Raw genomic sequence first — 26006 nt, forward strand, 5'->3', positions numbered from 1 at the left:
TTTGGCGTTACCAAGAGAGTTCACTTATCAGACCTATGTGAATTAGTGTGCCAGCTAACACGGCTGTTTAGCGCAGTCCTTGGCTACGAGGAGCTGCCTCCCGGAGCTTCAGGGAAAGCGCTTTTCCTCCAAAGTCACCGAAGGGTTCCTGGCCAACGCTGAGAGCTCCTTAAAATGAAACACAGGGGTGTGCTGGGGGAAGCCTTTGATGTCAGGAGAAGGATGCGGTTAACGTGGTACGAGAGAGAAACTCTGTGAAGGCTGCCAGGCCAGTGATGTGCATCACGACGAGTCATGAGGACACGGTGACCTTGGATCTTGCCAGCGCCTGAGCATTATCGGCCCGAGTTTCCTCCCCCGGCAGAAAGGCAAGCTTGGTCACAGCCAAGCAATCAGCCAGCAGGCTTTGGCTAGGGTGCATTTAAGGATGGGCTCATCTCCCTGCTCGCCAAAGATCGCGTCCCAGCTTGATCTGTGACCTCCCGTCTCTTCGGGGCCATCATCCCTCCACTTCGATGGAAGATTTGTATTTATTTATTTGGGGAGGGAGCGAGGAGGCACCAGATGCCGCTCCTCTGGCTCTTCGTGAGTCCCGCATTAAAACGCATCCCTTGTTAGTATATTCCCATTCAAGCGCACTAAAGGTAAACTGCCTTTCTCAAAACCTAGTGCAGTCTCACGACGGCGCCGAAGCGCCCCAGGCAGTGTATAAACGCACTCCTGGGTCGGACGGAATGGGCCATCTCCCCTCCTCCCCCATAAGCCCTATTCTCCGCATTTTACGCCCTCCCCACCCTTTTGCCTCCCCCCTTCTCTCTCACAGCGGAACGAGTCTCTCCGCAGGAATGAACGACCTGCCTCCAAGCAGCCCGCGTGGACTCCACAAAATTAATCTCTCCGGACCTGTCTAATGTTTCAGACGCCGCTTGTTTTCTCGTATGCAAAGTGGAGAGGAATAAAAGCCAGATGGAAATTACTCTGCCGGAGTAAAACTATTTATGGGTAATGCCTTTTAACAATGCTATTGCTGAAATAATTTAAGCGGGGCAGTTAAAACCTTTTATGCTTACGCCATTAAACAAGGCTTAACCCGACACGCTCAGACTTCAAGATTAAGTAAAAATGAGGGAAAAATAAAAAATCCTGATTGATGGTTGGAGTGCAGATCGCCCGGAGGAGGAGCGAGCCGAGTCGGAGAGGTCTCCCTCCCGCAGCGTGGGCTCGGGGAAGGCAAGACCCCGTTTTCCGGGTATTTCGACGCAAAGAGGCGAGGTGGCGACGGCAAAGGCAGCATGGGCAGCCCTCGGTATTGACCGGCTTCACCTAGGTGTTTGCCAGTTTGAACAAGGCTAACGATTTCCTCCACTTGGTCAGGGCAGGGTGTCCCACGGCGGTCCTCGCCGCCCCACCCGCGAAGAGCAGAGCGATGCTCCTCTCACATCCCTGCCTTTCCCTCTCTTCTCTGCCCTTCCTTGTACACCTCCTCATGCAATCTTATATCTTCCCTGCTGCTCCCTTCTCTCCAAAGGCATATTCCTTCTCTCGTTAATTTGCCAGCCCTCCAAAGCCAGGCGCTTCTCATCTAGCAGCCCCACACGCGTGTACCCAGCGCCAAATGCCAGCCGGAAACAGGATCCTTTCCATTAAATCCTCCCTGCCCATTAACAGGCCCCTGGTGACTTTTTTTCCCGACTCCTCGGACTTCACCTTGCCCCTTGCGGTCCTCATCGCGCCGCCCTCCGAAGCGAGGCGGCCAGCGGAGGATGCGCGGGGCTCCGCAGGCAGCTCCTGAACCCCCCAGGAGAGCCTGCCATGCCCCCTCCCCACCGAAATCCTGGCAAATCTTGCACAGCTCCCAGGAAAAGAAAGGGAGAGAGAAGACAAAAAAAAAAAAACCCTATATGCTTGGCTTTTCTTAAGCATCTTGGCGGTGTCTCTGCGGGGGAGCCAGGACAGCCCCGTCAGAGCAGAGGCAGCCAAGGGCCGCTCCTTACGAGATTCCCCCACCTGGAGGGAAATCTGAATGGGAGATTTCTATATTCAGGGCTAAACCTGAGTTCCTCGCCTATGATTTAAGTTGCTTATTAATCTAAGTTTACGGCTCTAATTATTCTTCCTCTAAAAGGGAAAATAACCCGACCTCTGTGGGTTAATAAATAGCTCATCGACATTACAGGTTAACTTCTTTCAGGAACGCAGTTTTTCACGGAGCACTGAACTCTTCTTTATGTTTCAGGTGGAAACCTCGCGCTGTTCGGCTGTCTGTTAATGTTTTATAACTAAACGTTTTCACTTGTCTACCTGAATCGGCTTTTCGAAATCCTAGCACAGGAGACAATTCTTCATATTTCACAGATGTTTCAGTACTTTCACGTCGGAGATTATTTTTTTTTCTTTGCCAAGTCCAGCCTTTCCCAAATCTACGGGCTCTCGTGATGCCCTTTAAACTCTTTTTTTTTTAATTTATAGGAGAAAAGCTCTCCATTAATATTCCTTTTTTTTTCTGTTCATTCACTTTAACATCCAATTTCCTTTTATCAAGGGGGCAAACTGTGATTTCTTGCACTTGACCTACCGCAGAAAATTCTGCAAATCCTTTGATTCTCTATTTAAAACAAAACAAGGAAATCAGCTCTCCCTTTTGCTTCAGGATTACGCTGGAAACAAGATCTAAAGATTCTCTTGTAATTTGGAGAGCCAACAGAATAATAGGTTTGGAATAGAAACAAGCAGCTTTGTGAAGGGAAGGATAACTAAATCGTTTTTAGGCAAAGGATTTTCCCAGCTAAAGTGGCCGAAGACAAAGCAAAACATAATCTATTTTGGAAGATTTCCAAGATATGCCACATTAACCTCAGTAGATAAAATTTGCTTTCTTCACTGAGTCCCCTCCCCCACCAAATTCTAGTTTATCATATTTACATAAGCAGTCTTAGAAGGGATGTATCTGTTATGGATCCAAGGAGCTGGTGAGCTCACATTTCATTTGAAAACAGAAGCGAAGCTTTACTGTTTCTTAATACTTGATGCATTGTAGAACCATTTCCATTTAAATACCCCCGACCCATGGATTACCTCAATGGACTGGCTGCATGGGCTTTGTAATTTCCTGAAAATGAGATTTCGATTTATAAAACAAGAAACCAATTAGTAACCAAATGAGGCGAAGTAGATCCACTAAAATTGACCTAATCCCACAGGCACCATTTAGGCCAGTTCTTGGCGAATGAATGATGAGCCACCGTCTAGTGTAAGCTCAAGGCATCATCCAGCTGTGTTATTGCAAGCAGCAAAAATAAATGGATCGAGCTTTTCTTTCGGGATGAATTTGATACTCTTGACAAAATACAGATTATAGGCTTCTACATAACAATCTCTTCCACTCGATGATTTTTTTTCCTAGGAAGGTAAACAATTCGGGTCATAAGAAAGTGTTCACCGTTAAGAGAGAGAGAGGAAAAAAAAGACCTGGTGGCTCTAGCTTGGTTTGCTAACAGTCTCGTTCCCAGCAGCGTGCGCTGAGCAGCGCCCATCCTGCTCAGGACCAGCGTGCTGACTCATCGCTTCTTCATACAACTTCTCAATGGAAAAATCATTGCGCTTTCCACATTTTAGAAGTGTTAAAGCTTGCAGAAAGCATCTCTCTCGGTTTCGTGGGCTAACTACTCTGGCAAGATCGTGTGAAACGTTTTATTTCCCTCCGTGCCCTTCCTCAGCACTAGGCAAGCCAGTTCCCGTTAAGAGACTACCCCCTAAGCCAGACAAAAATTCATGACCAACGCTGCAAAGCTCGGCTGCTTTGGCACTGTCCTTCCCCTCACCATTTGATTGATCCGAGCCCTGATGCCAGCAGCCAATGGAGGAATTGGGTGGATAAATCGTCCCTACCCAGTGGCGGTACTGTTGCAAGAAGCGCCTCTGTCCCAAGGAAAGGAGGAAGAGATTCCTCGATCGTTTCTAATTTGATCTAGGCAAAGAGAGAGGAAGGCGGAGGAAAACGAGGCTCCAAGCGGCCCGGCCAGCTCCTTGGCCCTGGCTGATCTCCGGGTTAGCTGTCCCTCGACGAGCATCTGCAGCGCAGAGCCAGCGCCGACCCCTTCCTTTGTCTGGCAATAGCAAACGGGGCGGGGGGTGGGGTGGGGGGGACACGGGGGTGGGGTGGCCAGAAGACACAAGCCCTTATCTACTTCGTGGTGATTTGCTGCCTTTTAAAAGTGGTCACAGCGGTTTCCCCAACGGACTCTCCGTCACGAAAGCTCAGCGCAATCCCGACTCCCGGCAGCGAGAACAACAACAGAGCGACCGAGTGGACGTCCCCGTTCAAAAAAATCACTTAGTGCCTCGCCCGGCCTGAGCTCCGCACACGCTTGTTTGGGGGCGGGGGGGGGGGCAGTCTCGGTGCCAGCTACCGGCCGGGCGCGGGTTGGGGGTCGCCCCCCCCCCCGGCCCGAGGACGGGCCCCCGCAGCCTGGCCGCGGCCGGCCCAGGCGTAAGGGCCCGCGGAAGCCAGGCGGAGGGATGCCGTGTGTGCTGGGGGACGGGACCCTACCGGCAGGGAAGTTTCTGCTCGTGCTGAGATTTTTCCAGAGGGAGACTCCCCCCCCCCCCCCACTCCGATGCTGCTGCTTAACAGGCGCTGGACGCCGAGCCGCCGGCAGAGCCGCGGGGACCCTCACCCAAAGCAGCTTAACCAAACCTCCGTTTCGCTGCGTTAGATTTTGCCTTTTGACCAGCCGCTCGCTGCTTGTTAGAGATGGAGGAGAGGCAGCTGGCGGGGCACGAGCCGCGGGGATGGGCGCTGAGCCGGGCAGAGGGTGCGGATCTCCCGCGGCTCCGGGCGGCCTCCGCGGAGCCTCTCGCCTCCCCGCCCGGCTCCTTCCGCCGCCGCGCAGCCGCCGCGCCCCGCCCTCGCCCTTGGCCGCACCGCCTCCGCGGCCGCGGGGAGCCGCGGAGGCCCGGCCGCCCCCACAGGCCGCCGTCGCGCAACCTGCTCGGAGGAGGCGCGCAAAGCAGCACCTTTCGTCTTCCCCGGCGCTGCCACGGCCAATTTCTGGTGTCTTTTTACAGTAGCTGCTTGGGGGAGAAGCGGGGGGTTTGGGGAAGCAGGACAGCTCGGTCCCGATTTTAAAGGCGGTCAGTTCCCATCGCTGCCAAAGTGGGGGAAAAAAACAAGTAAACCCCTACACACATATACACAAAACCCCAAATGAAGTAACAGCAGCCAGAACAAAAAGCCACCCGCGCTAATGCCCGAAAAGCAAAAAGGCAAATGGCTGTTGTATCAGGGAATTAGATTGATTCGATTAACCATTTAATTAAATAGTCTACTATCAACGCTCTGTTCTGCCACCTCCTAGCATCTAGCGTACTGCCTGACAGGGCTGATTTCGCAGTTAATTTAACAGGCAGCGGTTAATGATAACTTAAAGTCTCGGCCAAATGAAGCTTCTGTGAAGTAGTGGGTCGCCGTCGGAGGGTTCAGATGAAATGGATTAAACTATGCTGACAAAAATGCTGTTCATTTCCAAATGCCTGCGGATGCCATTAGCAACGTTTTGTAAAGATTTATTATCTTGGTAAATTATATGTATTCATTCGAAGCAAACATAAGTTAGCATCCCACTTTCCTTATAAAATAATAATAAAGGAGGGAGGGAGTCCCACTGACGAAACAAACATCCCTATCAAGAAAACGGTAGTGGAAATAATGCCGAGACTGACTGAATCTAGAAAGAAATACCAACATTTTGGCACACACGAGGTAATGAAATTGCGCTCTGAAAGGCAAATAAACGGAATCATGCCCAAACTTTTTTTTTTAAAAAAAAAAATCAGACAGCCTTTTCAAATACGAAGTACTTATTCTGCTCTATACAAAGATGCAAATTCAAACTTCCCTTTTTCAGAAGAAGCTGGGGGGAAGTGTTCGCACCAGCAGCACATTTGCGAAAATACGCTATTCATACGCAAGCTGAAAACGATCCTCCAACATTAAAAACAGTCGTATTTTACTAAGAAGGGAGAGGAGGTTTCTAAAGAAAATATGATTTTATCCACTCATCTCATGTATGCTTTCTAACACATAAATCTGCTTTTTCAACTATCATGCTAGAAGTTTAGTTCTGCACTTCACATTTTAAGTCCACATCAAACCTGGAATTAAATACAGAGAAAGAGCGTGGAGAGTAAACTGCAGCTTAAATGAGAAAAACTTCTGTAAGAAAATAAACACTGAAACCTAATGCTCAATCATTTCCCTCAGCAGCAAGAAAAACAGCATTAAATCACCTATCCACGTGGGAAACGGATTTTTTTTTTCCGCTGGTCTCTTCCCCCCTTACAATATAACAAGATTAAGGATTTCAATATTGAAATGTTAACCATCATGATTCGACGAAAGTTTATCTAAACAGAGCCTGTACTTTTGTCTGGAAAATCAAACGCCTCTCTGCGCAGAAAAGATCTATCTTTAATAGGATAGAAATTGCAAAAGTCCGTTTCCCTAGCAAAGCAAGAAAGAGAAGAGCACCCTTAAACTATTTCCAACTTAAAAAAAAATTATCGCTATTATTTTTTATTTGTTTTTGATTATTTGCTCCCTTCACTTTCGAAACTGGCACAGTAAAGATTTACTCAGCTAGTTACAACGACCGGTCTTTTTTTTGAAGGAAAATTGTTTTAGTCGTTTGCCGGCCTGATGCCCTTTTCCGCAGTTTTATGAGGCTGCGTTAGTTACCATTAGCCGTTTAATGTTAAATTGTAATTTTGGGACTATTTTGTGCCACCGGGTTTTTTGAGAATGCTACCTCCCGGCTGAATTCATCAGGAAGTTCTGCTTAAAAACAAATCCTCTATATAATCCTTCGCCATTTAGCAGATCTTCAGTTTTTCCAAAAGCTAACTGAACACTGAAAACTACTCGTAGGCTCTAGAGAGAAGACAGTTTTAGATCTGAAAGGATGCAAGCTACCCAAGCCTCTGGTTCCATTTATATAATATATATTTACATACGTAGAAGGCTTTTGGCTTTTGACAGTTTTAGTCTGCTGGAGATATATTACAGTGAAATTATGGGTAGAGGGAACAAATCAAGCGTTTTAATAGCTCGTGAGAATTATATAGCTATTATGAGAGAAAGATGCACCTCATTCAACATCTCTTCTCGGTATACGTCCTAACTTCATATACCTTCACCAAATCTATTCAATGTAAGCGGTTTGCATTTAGATTTCCGAGAGCAAGACGGAAACTGCATCCCGATTACTATGTGTGTGACTCTCCTGGTGTTTTCCTCACAGAAAACTCCCTTATTTCAATAATAAATCCGAAACCTACCTATATTCTGTGCATAGGAACCTTTCAGACGTAAAAATATGCGGACAAACGCACACCGATTATTTCAGCCTGTTCCCAGCCCCGCGTGTGCGCGCCGATGAGGGGTGTATATCTTTCTGTACGTGGTTATTTACAATCAGGCCCTATGCAAGCACTCCCCAGGCAGATGGCAATTCGCTCTTCTGCCGGCGAGACCGTTTGGCGAGTTACACTGGAAGCGCAGCTCGCTCTCAGGGAGGCAGCTCCTCGCCATCCTGACTCCGCCAAGACCTCCTTCAATCTGTGACACATTTCACCGTGCTCCAGAGCCTCCTGCTACCTGCCTCTAGTATTTTAGACGACTCACTGGGTCTGTCCCAGGGCTTGCATCTCTTCCCCCAAGGGAAAAATAAGCAAGTGCCCCCCCTCCTTAGTAAATCTATCCAACAGCCATGTCCTTCCTCCCTCTTTCAGAAAAGCTTTTGCTTTGGGTGCATAATTTTCCTGTCTGCCTCTACCTGTCCTCCCTTCGCAACGAAATAATGACTTTTTTTTTTTGCTGTCCGGGGGCACCGGGGGACAAAGATCGCCCCCTCCTCCCCGCCTGCCCCCTGCAGCCGGCCGAGCTGCACAAGCACCCCCGCGGAGGCAGCGCGAAACTCCCACGGGTCCTCCCACTCCTGCCTTTTCCTCGCCTTAACGCGCGGCCGGGACCCCCCACGGCCGCCCAAACCCCTTTGGAGGTGGGGGGAGAAGGAGGGAAACCCCCCCGGCCCCGCTGCTCGCCCCAGAGAGCGCGGCCGCCGCTCTGGCCGCTGGCCGGGGCCCGGCGGCGGCAGGAGGCAGCAGGGAGCCGGCCCGGGCCCGGCCGCCTCGGGAGTCGGGGGGCCCCGCCGCTCTCCCCCCCGGGCTCGCGGGGGCGGGCGGCAGCGGCGTGGGGGCCGGGGCCGCCCGGCCGCGGCTGCGGGCGGGCACCGTGGGGAGCCCCCCGCCTTCGGCGAGCCCTGCGGGGGCTGCTCCCTCTCTGCCTTTCGCCTCGCCGTTTCCCTTGAGTCAGGCTCCGAAAGTTGCGCTGCCTCGAAGGCCCCGTTTAGCCGCCTCCCGCGGCTCTTGGCTGGCGGGAGCAGGGGCCGTGGCCCGCAGCGGGCCACTCAATCCCCCCGGGCACCCCGCCATCCTGCGCCGCCGCGGGCCGCCGAGCAGCTATTCTCCTCTGCCCCTCATTACTCACAGCCTACAAGCAACACCATATGCTGCTTCTGATCACACAGCCCGCTACATGGGCACCCCTAATTGACGAGACCTGCTCGAAATCACGCAGAAAGGTTGCCTGCTGAGACTGCAGGAGTTGGCAAATCACGGCTAATAATCCTTTTAGGAACATCGCGGGCATCCGAGTTTGCCATAGCTTTATTTTTATAAAGTATGCGTTGACAGTATAAAGGACAGCTCGGTCTCTTTTTAAACAGAGGACTGCTCCGCATAATGATCTTCAAGACGGCAGATCACGCATAATAGGAACGTACATTGATGGAGTTTTTAATTTTTTTTTTTTTTTTTTAAGACCTCAGGTGTTACAGCTTTGGCTTATTCCCCTTTTTTAGCCCTAAGCTATTCGGAGATACGGAATATTTTTTAAGAAACTATTGCAAGCTGTACTAAACTGAAAATTACTGCTATGGACTTTAGAAACATATTGGTTCATATATCACAGCGGGGGGTATCTTCCCCAGTCCATATCACTGCCAGAATACATATTTACCTTTTAAAAGTAGAATTAATACTAATGCGTCACAGGCTTGTTCAGACAAAACAAAAGAAACAAACAAAAAATCCAGACATATACCCACTCCTTGTTTGTGGGACACGATAGACAGATGGACAGGCAAACAGACTGACAGATTCGAGATATAGCTGGAGAAAACATAGGACCACATGGACTAGATGATCTAGAGGCACCTTCCAACCTCAACCATTCTGAGATTATCGTATTTCTTACGTATAGACACATTTAAACGAGAGAAAGTAGTGAATGTTGTTATTAGGTCAGAAGAAAGCTCTCAGTATTTTTTCTTTCATGCAGACAATATCTCAATTGGGTTGACCTAAATAGGAGATTCGTGAAGCATTTTTTCAAATTTTTTTTCTACTCCTTATAAAAGCATTAGACTGAGAATACAGGCGAACTTTATTCCGACCTTCTTAATTTTGTATGCTGTTTGTTTTTCTTAGAAGCCCCAAGATGGTCGCTTTAAATCCTAATTCTACGTAAAAGCAAGGCATACTCAAAATAGACCGGCACGCTTAAGTCTGATATTGCTAGACAGGCGGGACTGTTGCTCCTCTGGTGGAAGTCAATGTTTATCATTGCCTGACTGTCGACGAGAATCAGACCCACGCTCTGATCCGATGTTTGCATTGTTAAGGGGAATCTCAGTATGTCTGAGCATAAAACTTCTATTAAAAATTTCCGAGGTCGATTAACACCCTCGAACTGTGCTAATGATCTGCAGAGCGAGACACACCACATTCATAATGCAATTCAGCGAGCGTGGCTTATTTATTTAGGTTGTGTGTGCGCTAAGCACGGTACCTGTAAAGCGTACCTTTGCTCGATGCTTGAACTAAGGCTTTAGGACTTTGCATAGACTTATGTAAATATTTACCCATATATTAACTTCCCCCATAGTATAGCTATAAATATGGGTGAATCGTCCCCTCTTTTGCAATGCACGTGCTTCGCAGGGGATGCAGATCCCACAGACTGGGGAAAAAGAAACTCATGTTTGCTTTAGTAAAATAGGCAGCAGAGCTCAGTGTCTTGAAGTGTTGACAAAAGCACTGTAAGTCCCCAACCAAACCTGTCATATGAACTGAAGTGAAAGTATTTACGACAGACAAAAGTGACAGTGGAGAGCACCCTGCCTCCGAGCACACGACCCTATGCAATTTACTTGAAAGCAAGCGATACCTGGATTGGAATGGAAATACAGGCGAATAGTCATTCCCACCTACCTTCCGGAAAAACCACCCTCATTTTTAAATAGCTGGTGGTGAGTCTGATTATGGATGCTTTGTCCAGCTGAGAGGTGATAGCTGAGGGCAAGGGCAGTAATTTAGCCAGTTCATAAAATTCACTGTTTTCTTTCTCCCGCCTAGTCCGGGCAGCATTTTTGGACTTCTCTTTCATCGTGTTCTTTTCCCCCCTTCCTTCCTATAATTTAAGCTCCACAGATTCATCCAAAGGTGGAAGGGAAACTTTCAGCTGCAATTCATCTCTCCGAAGCATCAGGCAGTGACTTTGAGCGCAGCCATTACTCTGCGAAATCGGTCTGCTGCGTAAAAATTGAAGCAAGTATTGAGGACCAGAGAGATGTTCTTAAGAAATATTCGCTGAAAAAAAGAGTCAATCGGATGGGAAAGGCATTTATCCAGTGCAGCGCAGAGACTCCAGGCAACTGCAGGAAAAAAAAAAAAAAAGCTAAAAGCCTGAGGCACCACACAGCAACCAAATGAGGTATTTCTGGCCTTTTTTCCTACTCGTCGCAGTTAGCATAGCTCCTCTGAACAGGGTCATAGTAATCCCGTGTCTTCCCGTGATCCGCTGTCAATCCGAGGCCTGAAACGCCCGGCCTTAGGCTGCCTCCGAGGGCGCTGGGTGACTTCCCGGGAGCCTCTGTGAAGACAACAGCAGTCCTGGGATGAGAGATCCGTTACACGGTGCTGCCGCGGAGCCCTGCTCATTACAGCCTCGAGAAATAATAATGAACAAATAGCCTCCGACGGGTGTAGTATTTTCTCCCACCAGAGGGGAGGGGAAAAAAAAAAAGGTATGTTTTCACATCTAGCGCGCCCAAGGAGCAACCTTCGCCGCGCTCTCCTCCCACACCCCTCACCTTTCCCAGCCCAGGTGTGCACTTCGTGACCAAAACGAAAACAAACCGCAGACAAAACGCCGGCGGCAGCAGCCACAGGCTGAGGAGTTACCGGCTGTTCTCGACGCTAGCCCGGCTACACCGTCCCCGTCGCACTCCCTCGGGGTGGCAGCGGGGACACAAACACTCCCCACTCACTGCCAGCTCTCGAAGCACGGGCAAACATTTCCGATCTCAGAGTATTTCTGATTTGTTTTTTTTTTGGGGGGGGAGGGGGGTTTGTTTTTTCTTTCCTTGGGTGCTGTTATAGTGGGGACGGCGGGTTTGTGTCCCGCTGGCCCGAGCTGCCCGCGGGCCGGGAGAGGATGCCCGGCCCTGCCCACGCCAGGAGCACATTTTCCAAGCACATTTTTCCAACCGAGATTTTTTTTTTTCCTTTCTCCCCCCCCCCCAGCGTGGGAAAGCGCCCACGAGGGCTCGGCCCCGGCGTGGGAGTCCCGCGCGCCGCCGCCGCTCCTGCCTGAGGCTGCCGCCCGGCGCGGGCTGCCAGGTCTTCCTTCACCTACCTTGAGTCCCTGAGCTGAGCAGCCTGCAGCGAGCTTTCCCGGGGCGAGGAGCCCAACTCTTTAATTGGATCATTAATAGCGGGGGGGGGGGGGAAGGTGGTGGTTGGGGGGGGGAGTTTGCGCCTGTCCCCGCTGCTCACACCGGCGGGCGGACGGACATCGCCGCCGCCGCCCCGCACCCTTTATCTGTTCCCAGACTCTTCCTCGTACATAATGGGGGGGGGGGGGGGAGGAATGAGGAACGGGGACGAGGCCGCTGTTAATGAAGGATCCCTAATTTGAGGCTGAGAAACGCCTAATAACTTCTTTATCGCTAAAAGCCCTTTTAGCACAACTTCGTTTCTCGCCCCGCCGCAGCCCGGCCCTCCCTTAACGCCACTCACGGACCCGCCTCGCCTCCCATTGGCCGCCGCCGCCCCGCGCCCGGCCTCCCACTGGCGGAGGCGCCGCCTGACGTCACCGCGCCGCGGGCACTCCCCCCGCCCCCCCCGCCTCCCGCCCGCCCTCTGACCCCGCCGCCGCCGCCGCCCGCGGACGGACGGACGGACGGACGGACGGACCCACCCGGGGGGCGGAGGAGGCGCCCCGCCCCCTTCCCTCCCCGCGCGTACCTGCCGGCAGCCGGCACCGCGCCGCGCTTCTGCGGGCCGCGGCGCCGTGACGGGGCTGTGCTGGGGGGGGGGGGGGGGAGGGAGAAGCTGCTTTTTCAGTTTGTTGTTAAATTATTATCTATTATTTTCGCTATTATTTTCCGCGGCTCCGCAGCAGCCGCGGGTGCCTCAGTATTGCGCGTTGTGACAGTCGGCGGTGCCGTCCCGCCGCCCTGCCCGGCGGCCGGCCGCGCCGGAGAGGGAGGGAGAGGGCAGCGGCAGCCGCGTCCGCTGGCCCCAAGCGCGATACGGCTGAGCCCGGGGCCGCCGCGCCACTCGGGGGGGCGGGGAGCGCCGAGGAGGGCGATTTTACAAATCTTCTTGGTGCACGCTGCGAGGGGGGGAGAGGGGGGAACAAAAAACAAACAAGCAAAATAGACAGAAAGCTCCTGCATCACGAGGCAGCGGCACTTTAAAACTCCCAGCAAGTAAGTGTCGACCGAAGAGGTTTCTTTCCCAGGGAGTGAGGGTCTCCCTAAGCTCGCTGGTCCCCTGGAAAAAGGCAGAGGCAGCTTTAACTGCTCACTCCTAAAAAAGAGTAGATAGAGCAGAAAGACCCTGGGTGAAAGAAGGGTCGTACAGTCTTCCTTAAAACCGTAAGGGACGCTAAAAAACCTGATAAAATTCCCAAAAGAGTTGGCGTAAGCGTTCCGTGAAAAGACTTATTTAAAATTAAATTGCACCGGTAAATCCACCCTCCAAATATTTCAAGCAAGAATAAACGTTATTGGTTTTCGAAAGAACAAAAATGTCTACAAATAGCCTTTGAAACACGCCGTCCTTTTTGCTTCACGGAGTGGTACAACTCGAAGCTCAGGCTTCCAGTACCGGCAGCCTGTTCACTGCTTATCACCTTAAATCTCGCTTTGGTTAAAAGATTTCCCTACGCTCATCGGGGTAAATAAAGAAACGATAGAAGGAAAAGAACTCAAGAACTCCTCTGGGTGTCCAGACGTCTACAAGCACCAGAGAAATGTATCCACAGAGTCTCAAATGTTCTTTTGATTGTCTTGTTTACCGAAGCCCCCCGTTGTTAAACAAACGCGAACGCAAGTCATTTAGTGAAGGTATGGATTAAACAAAAAAAAAAAAAAGACTCCCCCCCACAGCCACGTCTTAAAGCGATCGTTGCTATGGAGGAAGGTGATACCGGCTCTAAAAAAAAAAAAAAACCCTTTCCTGTGTTACTGCCGTCAGGTGTAGAGTGTTTTCTGAGCGGGGAGAAAACCTATCTTCCTTCTGGTTTTCATTTGAGGCAATTCTCTCGCTAAACGGCACTGACGTCTCTTAGGGGATATTTAGACATCTGGGCAACAACTGGACTAACACTGTCAGGTAGCTCACGAATTATTTGTCAACACGAGCTGCGGAAAGTGCCTTTTATAACACCCTTAGTTTGGGAAAAATAAATAAATCAGTCAGATACACTTCTGCTAATTTATGCCAGGAAGACGTGAGCAGCCACCTTACTGAATTCCCCATAATCTCAGGGTGGACAGCAGTTTACAGAGAGGCTGGTTTCCCAGTGTCCCCAGGAGCTTCTTCTCTACAACGCAGTGTGGGTCGGTACCAAAAGTCGCCGTGGTTCGTCCTGTGGCACTTTGAGGAGAGCCCAGAGACGCGGATTCGGCGAGCCAAGCTGTCCGTTCATATTTAGATTTTTAATGTATAAATGCTCCGGTAGATAAAGTACAAGATACGAAAGGAGCAACATATAAAAGGCAATTATTCAGCTTTCAAAGTTATACTAAGCATAGATAAAATCATCGTGTTACAAAATTATTAACACCGCGGTCAGTATGCTAACATTTCCCAGCAGATTTCAAGAGGCAGTTTCTGAACGATCGGAGAATTAGGCTGTTTCGGAGACATTAGGCTTGTTTTTCTTTGACAAAATATGTGCCTTTTGAAGGCGGATATCAGAGCTAGCACTGCCCCGTTCAATGCACACAGAGAAACTGAGTCTACTGCAGCAAAATTAGCATGGGGGTTTTCATATCAATCACGAGCCCGATGTCATTCATGGTGGGCTAAGCAAGGCTGATGTCGTGTCCCAACGAAGCTCATTTATCCAAGAATGCGGTAGATTATGTTGTTTAATAAATAGAGCGAATGCACCGCTCCGAGATGACTGTACGAGAGGCGATCCTCAGCGCACGAGCCCCCGGAGCGGAGGTTACAAAGCCGAGCGCATTAACCCCGCGGAAGGGGCACCTGCGAGTGGCAGGGCTGAGCCTTTCCCAGAGGAAAGGGGGGAACGGCATTTCCTACCCCTCGCCTGCTTTCTGCGCCTCGCTGTCTGCCCCTGCCGCCACTGAAACGGGGAAAACGGAGTAACTGGGCGCTGGGCTGCTGTAGTTTGCCTTCCGGTACTGCGAGGCAGCAAAAATAGGGAGCGGGTCCGAAAAGGGAACCTCTGGCTGCCTAAAAACCATATAGATGTGCTCAGACGAATTTACTCCCCGATGCGAATATAGTCTGGAAAATAGAGAATATTGGAAAGTTGAATAATCAATCAGGTACTGGAAGGCAATTTGCTTTAAAAATAAGCTTTATAAAATGGGATAACTGAAGAAAGGCTGCGTGAAAACAAAGAGCATTTCACAGGCAGGTTTCCGAATCCGTGTAGTGGAAAACTTGTGTAGCCAGACACAAGATGCAGTGTATACTGCAGTGTGTGCGTGTGCACGCGTGTGTGTGCGGGCAGAGAAGGAGCGAGCGAGAGAGCTATGCAAATCAAAATTCGGGAAAAAATCTTACTGGGTCATTGCCCTACGGGACAAGTCTGATCCAGTTCCTTTTCCAGCACAGTCTGGCGTACTTTGATATATTTATTGGTTTATCGGTTTGGATGCGTTTTACTAGCCCCCCCTAAAGAATAAGGTTGCCATTTCTTATGCAGGGAAAACCTTCCAAAGGATAACAGATTCTTACACGTTCCTTTCTTGCTAGGGTCTTACAAGGTAAGTTTAGCGAAATAAACCATGCAGGTCAATCCCACGATCGCTTAAAAAATAACGGCCTTGTATTTCTAATGGGCAGATTTTGACATGGCAAACCTCCCTCCACTTGTATTTGCAAAGAACGCAGGATCCGACCTTGTATGGACCTACATGGCTAAAGACACTACATTAAACCTACAATATCTTTAAATAAGTTTCCTTTCCTGAGATGCATAACCTCGGGGATGCTTATATTAGTGTGCGTGCCTGAAAATTGAGACTATTTTTATGAGACCGGTAACTTTAGATACGTGCACTTAGGTACCCTGGTGAATTAGAGTGTGATGTGAATTTTTATCCTTGCCCTAATCAAAGCTTTACTGACATAAATATACACAGTAAATGCACTTTGAGACCATTCAGAAGCAATTAATACGTTTAAACTGATCTAGATTTTAACCTCTAAGATTCAAGCCAGGCTCTAGGTACTTTATTCCTCCTCTTTTGCTAATGTTATTAGGATGTTCAGGGAAGTCGGACAATGGGAAAGCAGATTCTCTAACAAAACACAGGAAATAGTTAACAGGCACTTGAATAACAGTCTTCAGATATAAGCGATTCCGAATGTATCTCTCGAAAATAATTGCAGAAATATTGCAAAATTACAGTAAACGGCCATCAGTGTGATTCGGAATATTTTTATTTTATTTTTTGGTAACCCTTCTGAATAATTTTGGGCTATATAGCCATATTCTTTTCAGGCGGTGCTTTTTGGGGCACTTTTCTTGACTACGCACTCCTTTCAATTTTATTGTTGGGGGTATAAATGTAACAAGATGATTTATATTCATTTTTTTTCCAGTGGAGTCAGAGGTCAGTACCTTTTAGCCCTTACATTATTGAATACACTCTTGCTAATGATCGGAAGTCAAGCTATCTTACTGTTACATGGAGCAGCGAAAGAAAACAAATTAAATATAAAGAAATAGGAAAAAATATATACTTTACGGTCAGTAACAACTACCCTCAGGCACGTTTTCTTGCCTGATATATTTTCAAAGAAGTCTGGTGCACTGAACATCAGAATCGCGCTGGAGTGCCCTTATAAAGGATAAGGGCTTCGGGAAGGACTCTGGAAAAGAACGCTGAAGAAATTACAAACTTTTTGAAAAGTGTTTCCTGCCCTCGCTTACGTCTTCACAGGCATCTTGTTTAGCTTCGATTTTCCTTTTCTGGAGTAATACCGTTTCTTTCCCCCGCCGCCGCCCCCAGACGAGCAGCAGCAGCAGCTGAGGAGATGCGCGGGGCACGGCAGGGCCACTCCGGCGGCGCCTCGCCGTGCCCGGGCTGCGTCCGCGCCGCGCTGCCGCCTCTCCCCTCACCTCTGCCGGCCTCCCTCAGCCGCAGCCGGCGATGCGACACCCCCGGCGTGGCCAGGCGGCTCCGAGCCCCCCCCTCGCCAGCACCTCCCTGCCCCCCAGGCAGGGCGCGCTCCCGTTATTTCGGTGGCGAGTGACCTCCCTCCCCACCAGGCCGCCGCGGCGCTGTTCCTCCCGCTCTCCCTCCTGCGGAGCGGGGCCGGCGGCACTTGATGCCGCTCCGCCGGTGGCGACCGCGGCGAGGGCGCTGCGAGCCGGCCGCCTTTGGCTTTAGCCGCCTTTCCCCGCCCGAGGAGGGGGGGGGCGCAGCGGCCCGAAGCGAGCGGCACAGCCCCGTGCCGTCGCCTTACTCGCGCCAAACGGCCCCACGACTGGAGCGCGCGGCGGCGGCGGCGGCCCCTTCCCCCCCGCCAACGGCGGCGGCCCCCTCTCCCCGCTCAACGGCCGCGGCATCCGCAGCGCCGCACCGGCCGTTGGGCTGGAGGGCGGCTGTGCGCGGGAAGCCGCGCCTCACGGCATGCCCCTCCCCCACCGCCTCCACCTCCTCACAGAGAGAGAGAGACACGCACACACATATACACATGACACATATACACGTCGCGCTCTGTTTACCAAACTCCGTCTTGCTGTCCCAATTAGCGTCCCCCCTCACCTGCAGCGCGGGCTCCGGGGAGGCTAATGAGATGGCAAGAGGAGCCCGCACGAAACGGGCCGTCGGTGCTTGCACCTTCTGCAGAGTGGGATCCTTATCTTTTATTATTATTATTATTCCATTATTTTTGGTGTTAGTTAGCCGGCAGCAAAGGGAGAAACTGTGGCAGACCCACTAGGGCTTGCGGCACGGCACGCAGGGGAGCGGACGGGACCCCGCATTTCACTTAGGAGGAGAAAGGGGAGCAAAAAGCATACAGAGTAAACACGATAATTGCTGCTGAGGTGACACCTGATTGATGTTAATAGTAGTTTTAGGAAGCGCAGAAGCAAAATATTTTGCTGCTTTAATCAGACGCAAAAAACGTTGGGATACCTGCAGCAGAGGAAGGATTCACATGCCACACGAGTTGCCCGAGGTCGGAGGGGGTCTTTCGTGAGGAAAGGCAGCGCGCGCCTGGAGGGTTTGGGACACAGCACTGGAGAACAGGCAGTTCTGTGGGGAAAGGAGAAACACCGACCGCCTTCTTTGCAGACAGCAGGGCTTTCGAGGCTTTCCTGTGAGCAGATGTATGACTACTCATCTTTCCCTTTACGCTTTTCCTAATTCCAGAGTTTGGGGGCATGGGTGAGATGTGGGAGCCCACCTCCCTTCTGGTTTTGTACAGAAAGCTCTTCTATCTGTCGCTGGATTTGTCCTCCTCACCTCTAAACGTGAGAGGGTCTGACCTTTGGGAGGGGCAATAGAAAGGGAGCTTTTCTTTTATTTGTGTCTGGCTGCTAGGTTGGATTTTACCCTTCCTGCCTCAAACCGAAAGAAAAGAGACCATCCTTACAGGGACTTTGCTCTGGTGCGGGTCAGTTACAGGGAGGCCAAACACACCACTTCACTGCAGGGAGAACTTCCTTAGAGGGATCCTCTCCTCTAGGTCTCAGACACAGCGTTAACGACTGCATTTCATTCACATCTGCTGCTGGAACTGTAGCTACGTCAGGCTTCCCTCAGCTTTTTGCTATCACTGAAATCTCCTTTCCCAAGGCCTGGCTTTCATTAACAAAGAAGTTTTTTCATTAGCTGGGGGAAAATCTGTCAGCAGAAGTCTGTTTAAATTTCAGCACCCCAAAGAATAATGTTCAAAATAGTGGGATCGGTTCCACACTCCGTTCTTACGATCAACCTGGTAATTAAGAGGTCACAGATAGACTTAGTATCACTGCTTCATTTGAGTGGAGAAAAGCAGCTTAACCTGTGTTGAGGACACACCTTGCTTCCAAGTAGCATATGCTATTTCAGATTAAATCAACTGCAAGAGGAACCTCTGCCATACTAAAATTCAGTCTTCTGCCCCTCATCAACTCAGAGAATAGACTTAATCAGACCAAAAAGGTGGGAAGCAGAGGTGTAAGACTGCATAACAGCTCTAGAGCTGATTGATACCTGTTGCACTTGGTATGTTTTAGCATCATTAAGATGTTTACGGTTTTGCTACAAGGCAAGGCAGGAAGTATTCTCTGCATGGATTTTAATAAAAGCTTTACTTGTTTTGGTGTCATATCTGTGATTACAATTCTAGTTAAGTTTATGTCTATGAGCACAAGTGAGATAGGAGCCACTCCTCTGCTGTTTAATAGTTTCTGAATTCTTTGGGTGCTCTGCAAGCCTGTTGCTACTCTCCTCTGCTTTCCCCACAGTGGTGAATAGATGCCTTATTGCAACTCCAGGATAAACAGAGTTCATAACTGTTTTCTTCAGAAGTGATGGAGAGGGGAGGAGAGTTAATGTCTAAAGAAAACACCGTGGGATCAGTTGCTTATGTCGGAAGGAGGTGCAGCCAAACACCACCAAACTTGTAAGCTTGAACCCAGCCTTAAACTATTTCAGATTATGTTAAATTGATCACTGGGAGGTGGGGCTGTACCTGAACATTTGTCATATATCCACTTTTTTTTTTTTCATTTAGGTTTAGCCTCACTGTTGCAATATTTTGTTTAAACCCAGAATTCTAAGTATTCTTCACTGATTGTAGGGCTGCATTTACATAACACAACAACTGGGTATAACTAGTTCAGACTAGAGCCATTAGAAGGACAGTGTCCCTGCAGTGACTTCTCCTGAGAAGCTGCTGCAAGTCCACTAGGGAGGGAGCTCCAGGCTTGCTTATTCTGTGTAATTCTACTCGGATTTAACTGGTAGATGAGTTAAGAATCACCATTTCTTTGGTCTGGCAATAGCTGAGTGATGTTAATGCCACATTTTTGAAACATGCCAAAGCCTTAGGATATTCTACAGCCTGGTTTTAATTTCTGCTTCTGCATAAAATAATCCTAGTGTATGACTCAACCTAAACACTTGTCAGAGCAGCTCTACTGGCTCTACCAGAGCTGCTCTGGGTGTCAGGGCACTAATAGGCTTTAACTGCCCTGACCAGCCTCACCTGGGGCCTCTTTCCACCCACTGCTCATAGAACCAGGAGCACTGTTTTGGCTCAGCTCTGGGCCCTCAGTCCCTATCTAAGCTATGCTATAGGTATGCTTGTTGTCTTCAGCTCCAGCTGTATTGCAGCTATGCCTATAGCTGGTCATAGATGCTGTTACCTGGACCCTCACCTGCAGACTGACTTCACGGCTTGATCTTGGACATACCTCACCACGCTGGACTTATCTGATAACCAGGACTCTTGGCTGACCCTGGCTGCCAGCCCTGGGCTTGCTCTGCTCCCCTTGCTCAGGTACTCTAGGACTGGGCCCTGGCTGGCAAGGTCCTTGCCCTGCTGGCCTTGTTGTCACACTTGGCTCCTGACTCCTCATCCCTAAGCGAGCAGCAGCCAGCCCTTGCTGCTGCCTGACACTAGGTTTCTTCTACTCATTGTGGACTCCAGCAATCCTCTCCCTCCAGTACAAGGGATTCTCTGTCCCTAGCCTGCTATTATATGCTCTTTCACATTTCCAAAGACAGCACCTTGTCCTAGAGCCTGTCACGCTCTAGGGACGTTCCTAGTGAGTACCACAGGCTTCTGCATGAGTGCCAGAGTCTAACCTACAATTCTGGGATCTTGGAGAATACAGGGGTGGAAAGGGAAGGCTTTGCATGGCAAAGAACTTCCTCTGATTATCTGTCAGGAGCAAAACTTTTGAGCTGGAGAGAAATAAATGGTAATTATGTAATATTGAGAGCTTAATAGCTGTATTCGCTTCTGCTGTTGGCTGCTGTTTATGCAGTGCCCATTGACTATTGGCTGTGAGGTGTGACTAAGGTTAAAATCCAGTTCTCTAAGACGGTGGACTCACCTAAACTCTGCTTGGATGTAGCTCAACTGCTAGAGGGCAGAAGAGGAACAATTCGGAAAACTTCAGGTTCCCTGCACCCAAAGCTTGCTTGCCTCTGCTCCAGAGATACAAGGACTATGTAGGGAGCTATGACTGTGTTGGAGGACTAGCGGACTCCCTGTGAAAGCAAGAATCTGTCTACCCAGATCAAGTTACAACCATTAGGGCCATACAATGTAAGCTCTTGGAGACAAGGGCTGCATTTATCTCCATACAGTGCTGATTACAATAGGATCCTATTTCTGTTTAAGGCTTCCAGATGCAATGCTAGTCAATGTCTATAATAAAAAATAATAATAAGTATTAACCCACAAAGCTGCAAATCCCTGACATAGTTTTCTAATATTGCTGGTTACTTTCCAGTATTGTCCTCCAGCCTTACTGCAATGCTTTGTATACAAAAGAATTGAAACCCAATAATCAGCATGTCAACAGTTTGAAGGCATGATCACTTTTTTTTTTTTTTTCCTAAAATCCTTCTATTGAAACTGGCATCACAACAAATAAAGTGAGTTTGTTGGCTTAATTAACCCAGTGTCTGGCATGAATGCACTATTCTATATACCAGGGTGTTAGTAATTAGACTGGTAATGGGACTGATGTAACATCGTCATACTAGTTATTTTATGCAACAACTTAAGTATACTGGAAAAATAATGTAGCAAAAATGTAAACAGTAGACATCAGATGTGACATTTATTTTCACTCTTGGGAAGGCAACTGAAAAAAAGACTTTAGCTATAATTTGTTTTCTCTGCTTTACTGAATCTATAAAAACAGTCTACTGCAATTTCATTCTACTGACCACAGTAATGTAGCTTTAAATTTGAGTGGAAATATAGCGTTAAATTTAGATTTTAATTTCATGTCTGATTGCAGATATAGTAGCAACTTTAGCCTAAAATAACATTTCTTCTGTAGCCATCTCCTTTTGTGCTCCTGAAAGAAATAATAATGAGAAAGTATTCCAGCAGGAGGAGCTGGTTTAGAAGCAAATGGATTCCATGGCAACTCCTGACTCTACATGACACCTAATAACTAGCATTTATGTTGGAAATTGTCTGTGTTATCTTGTACCCCAGATCTGGTTGTCTTACAGGGTTTTCCCCTCATTTTAAAGCACAAAGCCTCCTCCCCACCGGCCATAGATCCAAGATTAAGAATTAGCATGAAGTGAGATGATAGTTTGTCTGCCTCAGATATGTGCTTAAGCAAACTGTTTTCAACTGAGTGTAATTTTTTTGAACTATTTCAAAGATGAAATAGTATGAGAAATGTAGTGAACTGTCAAGGGAAGAGTTATATAGGATCAGAACACTGGAATTGTGTATTTTTTAATGTCACTAGATATCTGTATTCAACAATTTGAAACGCTGATAACACAAGAAGATCTTACCAAATCAGACCGTTATCTTAGTTCTTACAGTACTCGATGCACCAGGGGAATCTTGTAATGGACAATTCTAGTATAACCCAATCCCAGTGGAATCCTGTCTGCAGTCAGCCAGTTAGTGGATTTATGATCTGAAGCATGTAGATTTCCTTTATGATCCAATCTATTGTATGTGTGTGGTCTGACCACCATTGTCATTCAAGAGTAGAATATTTGAGCTCATTATTTCATACCTAAATTAAAAGGAATCTTTCTTACTTGATCTTAAATTATCCTGTGGGAAGCAATCTTTGCTTATGACAGTTTCAGGAGTACTACTTGAACAACAGAGTGTTAGCTGAAGTTAATCCTGGAGGTGAAATTTTCTGTAGATGGTTCTTTGCAGTCTTCATGGCCTGGCTCGTTTCTCAGTCAGCTGTTGATCAACTGGTTGCTTGAGGGCCTTGGATTGCAGAAGACCATATTCTAGGTTTGGGGAAAAAGTTATACCCGCTGTGGTCACGTGACAGCTGATGCAGGTTCATGTTGTTCATCCCTCTTCAGTACGCATGAAAGCGAACAAATTGCGACTGAAACAGAAAATTCCTGTTTTTGTGACTGTCTAAGCAGGGGACAAGGGCAATCAAAGACAATGTTTCAGGGTGCAAGTGGAAGGTGGACAAAATGAGAAAGCCAGAAGACTCCACGCTAGTTTGATCTTATTGCAAGTTATTACTGATAGCAAAATGTGTGTTCGTACATACTGAAGATGACTAACACCATTCAACTTTTCACCCAAGGGAAGGAGTGCTTTTTCTACTTCCTGCTCGTACAAAGATAGCCCTTATTTATTCCCTGTCACTCAAAACATGAAATAATCTTGCGCAAATACACTGGATTGATGGGTAGCAAATATACAAGCGAGGCCTGGTTTAGCTCATCTCTTCCTGTAGCTCACAATTGAATCCTGGCACAGAACTCCTTTGATGGATGGAGAGCTTGGACTGTCACAAAACCTATATCTGTGGCTAGCACTTGGATTCCTCTACCTCAGGATGAGGGCAAAATCGCAGCTTTACTTTACATTTATGAATAAAACTCTGAAATGTCTGCCTCTTTCGAAAGAAGGTTTTAACACCTTCACCTTGGTTCAGAAGGGCCCCTTAGTTTGCTAACATAATTTGGAATTTGTGTTTCTGACATCCTGTATTGTACAGAGGCTTTTGTACAGGTGCTGTGCAGGGCTGACTTTTTTTTCTCTGGGACAGAGTCATGCCTGCTGGAAGGTAGAAAACAGTCCTACAGGATGGAGAGAAGAACAGCTGTGGCGGGTAATAATAGAATTGAGATACAAAGGCCAGGCTGAGAAGAGGGTAAAGGCTTGGAGCTGCCTCTTAAATCCTGGATTGCTTTAATCACTTTCTAGATGTGGTAACATAAGAGAAAAGCATGGAGACGTATAATGGGAAGATATGTGCACGATGAAGAAATATATGAAGAGTGGCAGGGTGTGTGTAGGAAGAAAGTGGTGAAAAATGGAAAGAGATTGAAAAAAAAAACTACTGTAAGAAGAGTTATAACAGATCACATAACAAAGGTGGGGAAAAGGAAGGACAAGAGTATAATTGGACTTTGGAACAGAATATGAAGATAAAAGAATAGAAAGGAAAAAGACAATGGAAACAGTGGAAAATGCATAAAGAGCAGAGAAAGTTCTGGGTAGCAGCAGTACCAAGCAAATAACTCTAACTTGTTTGAGCGTATGTGTTTATTTTTATCTGCAAGAGAGAGAAGGCATACCACAGAAAGAGAGAGGAGGGTATAAATAAAATGGAGGGAAGCAACACTAAACAATGGGAAACTGAAACAAAGATAAGTTGAAGGCTGCAATGGAAGAGTGACTGTAACTATGGGAAAGGGAAAAAGAATTAGGAAAATGCAATTTTAAAGCAGAAAATTATTTGTTTTTTCTTTATTCCTATATCTTATTACCTTGTTTTTCATAGCCTGCAGTTTTGTGGTTTGGAGAAGAGTAATGGCAGGTAATGTTACATTGATCTGATCTGGAGAAGGATTTTTAAATGAAAAGGTAAGTGGCATATGAAAGAATCAAATAATGGTTGTAGGCAGAGTGTGGTGTTTTTTTCTGGTGGTGGTGCTTGTTGTTATTGTTGTTTTAAATGCAAGTAAATAAAGGGACGTAAATGGAAAAAATGGAGCAGTGGATGTTAATTTTCAAGAAATTACCTTCTCCAGTTAAGCATAAACCTGATATGTATCCAGGGATCAGTTTCAAAGCTGTAATCCCTCTGCTAGTCTAAAAGAGCAAAGCAATGTTTTTCTTCTAAATGTTAGTGGTAGTGAGTTCTTACCTTCCTTCAAACAGTGGTAACAGCAACCACTGTCCTACATTGGCTTGTTATGTTAATAAGTAACAAATTCATGTTACTACAAGTTCATGTTACTATAAAATACATGTATATGTATTACTCTACCATAAGCCTGTTTATTACAGTATAGTCGGTAATGCCAATATTTCTTAGGGAAGGAAAAATAATGTCACATGCCATGCTTGCAAATGCAGAGATAAGGAATGTTTTTTTAATGTGGACCACTTTTGCTCAACATCAAGTTGGTATGATGTAATATGAGATCTAGAAGCACAGGTGAGTTAAATGGAGAGAGAGAGAGAGGGAAGTGTGTATTTTATAAAATGAAGAGTATACGCTTATTGAGGTATATCGCTATCCCACTAAATATGAAGAATCTCACCTCTAGACCCAGTCAGAATGGAATCCAGAGAACAGGGAACTTCAGCACCTCACATCTGGTCAGTATGGAAAATGAGGCATTTCAAAATGAGACCTGTTATCTGCACACGGAAAGGGAAGCCTAGTAAAAAAGATGGGGCACAGAGGATCGCTTACATTGGGCACCTTACTCAAAGCTGCCAGAGAGGTGCTTGTCTACTTAGGACCATTGCTTGGAACCCTCCCCCAAAAATAAAGGCATACTGTCTTTCAGAAAGAGAGGCAGGACTTGCTCTCTTTCTTTTAAAGATTAGCAATAGTCCACTATTCCATCTGTTTCCACAGAAAATTCCCTCCTTCAGTTCTTTCTTCCCTCTTCTACCTCTATTTTTCCCTAATGTGCCCTAATCACCGGGTAAATGGTAGAGGCATGCTTCTGTTGAAGCTGTGCCATCATACAGAAATAATTTAGTGTAATGAAAGCAGATGAGACTGTTTAATAAAAACAAGCAGGACTGTTGCCTCACAGCAGCCATGTCTGCATGTCTTAAAGCTCTTTCCCTCTTTGGAGTGGGATTCTTACTCTGTTTTTCTCATTAGGGATATATTTTTTTCCATCTAATTTCATCCCATTAGCAATTTTGCATGGTCATGAGTTCTTAGTCTGTGCCTATATAGTCAGTGGTTCCTAAGAATTAAATAACTTTAGGACATTACCTACCCATCCAATTGAAGAAAATATGATTTATCCCTAAATTAGCGATGTTATAATATCTGCAGCTGTTAATGTTTGAGTCCTAGGTCTGAGAGAAAGATTAGATGATACTAATGCTATTGTCTCTTCACCAAATGCTTTGAAAGTAATAGCAGAAACTAAATTCGATCTGTTAACAGTATATGTTGGGAATGCATTTCATCCTCTGATCTCTGAAACAAAGGGTAAAGTATCAACAGAAGAGAAATTTTAGGTTATTTTTCAGTCACTTAATGTGGGAATTTCTTTCGCAATTCTGTTCACAAATGTGCATGTCCTTAGTAGCACCCGTATTCCCCAGCAGAGCTGCATTGATTCAGTTAATTAATGTGGCTGTTCCCCAAGACTTTCCTGTACGTCGGTGGGTACTACATGTTTTTAAAATGAAGAAACCAAGTGTTTGGCATTCTTGTCAGTGTCCTTTTG

At 47.5% G+C, this 26006-nt stretch overlaps 1 protein-coding gene across 1 annotated transcript in view; it reads right to left on the reverse strand.

Moving 5' to 3' along the window:
• SIM1 (SIM bHLH transcription factor 1) overlaps positions 1-10504 on the reverse strand; it is a 49217-nt gene extending 38713 nt beyond the window's left edge. The window contains exon 1 of the mRNA XM_068936446.1: positions 10330-10504. Coding sequence (XP_068792547.1) covers positions 10330-10504 — 175 coding nt within the window. The remainder of the gene's footprint in view (positions 1-10329) is intronic.
• Positions 10505-26006: the final 15502 nt, after the last annotated feature.

Source organism: Struthio camelus, chromosome 3, assembly GCF_040807025.1.
Source record: "Struthio camelus isolate bStrCam1 chromosome 3, bStrCam1.hap1, whole genome shotgun sequence".
NCBI lineage: Eukaryota > Metazoa > Chordata > Aves > Struthioniformes > Struthionidae > Struthio > Struthio camelus.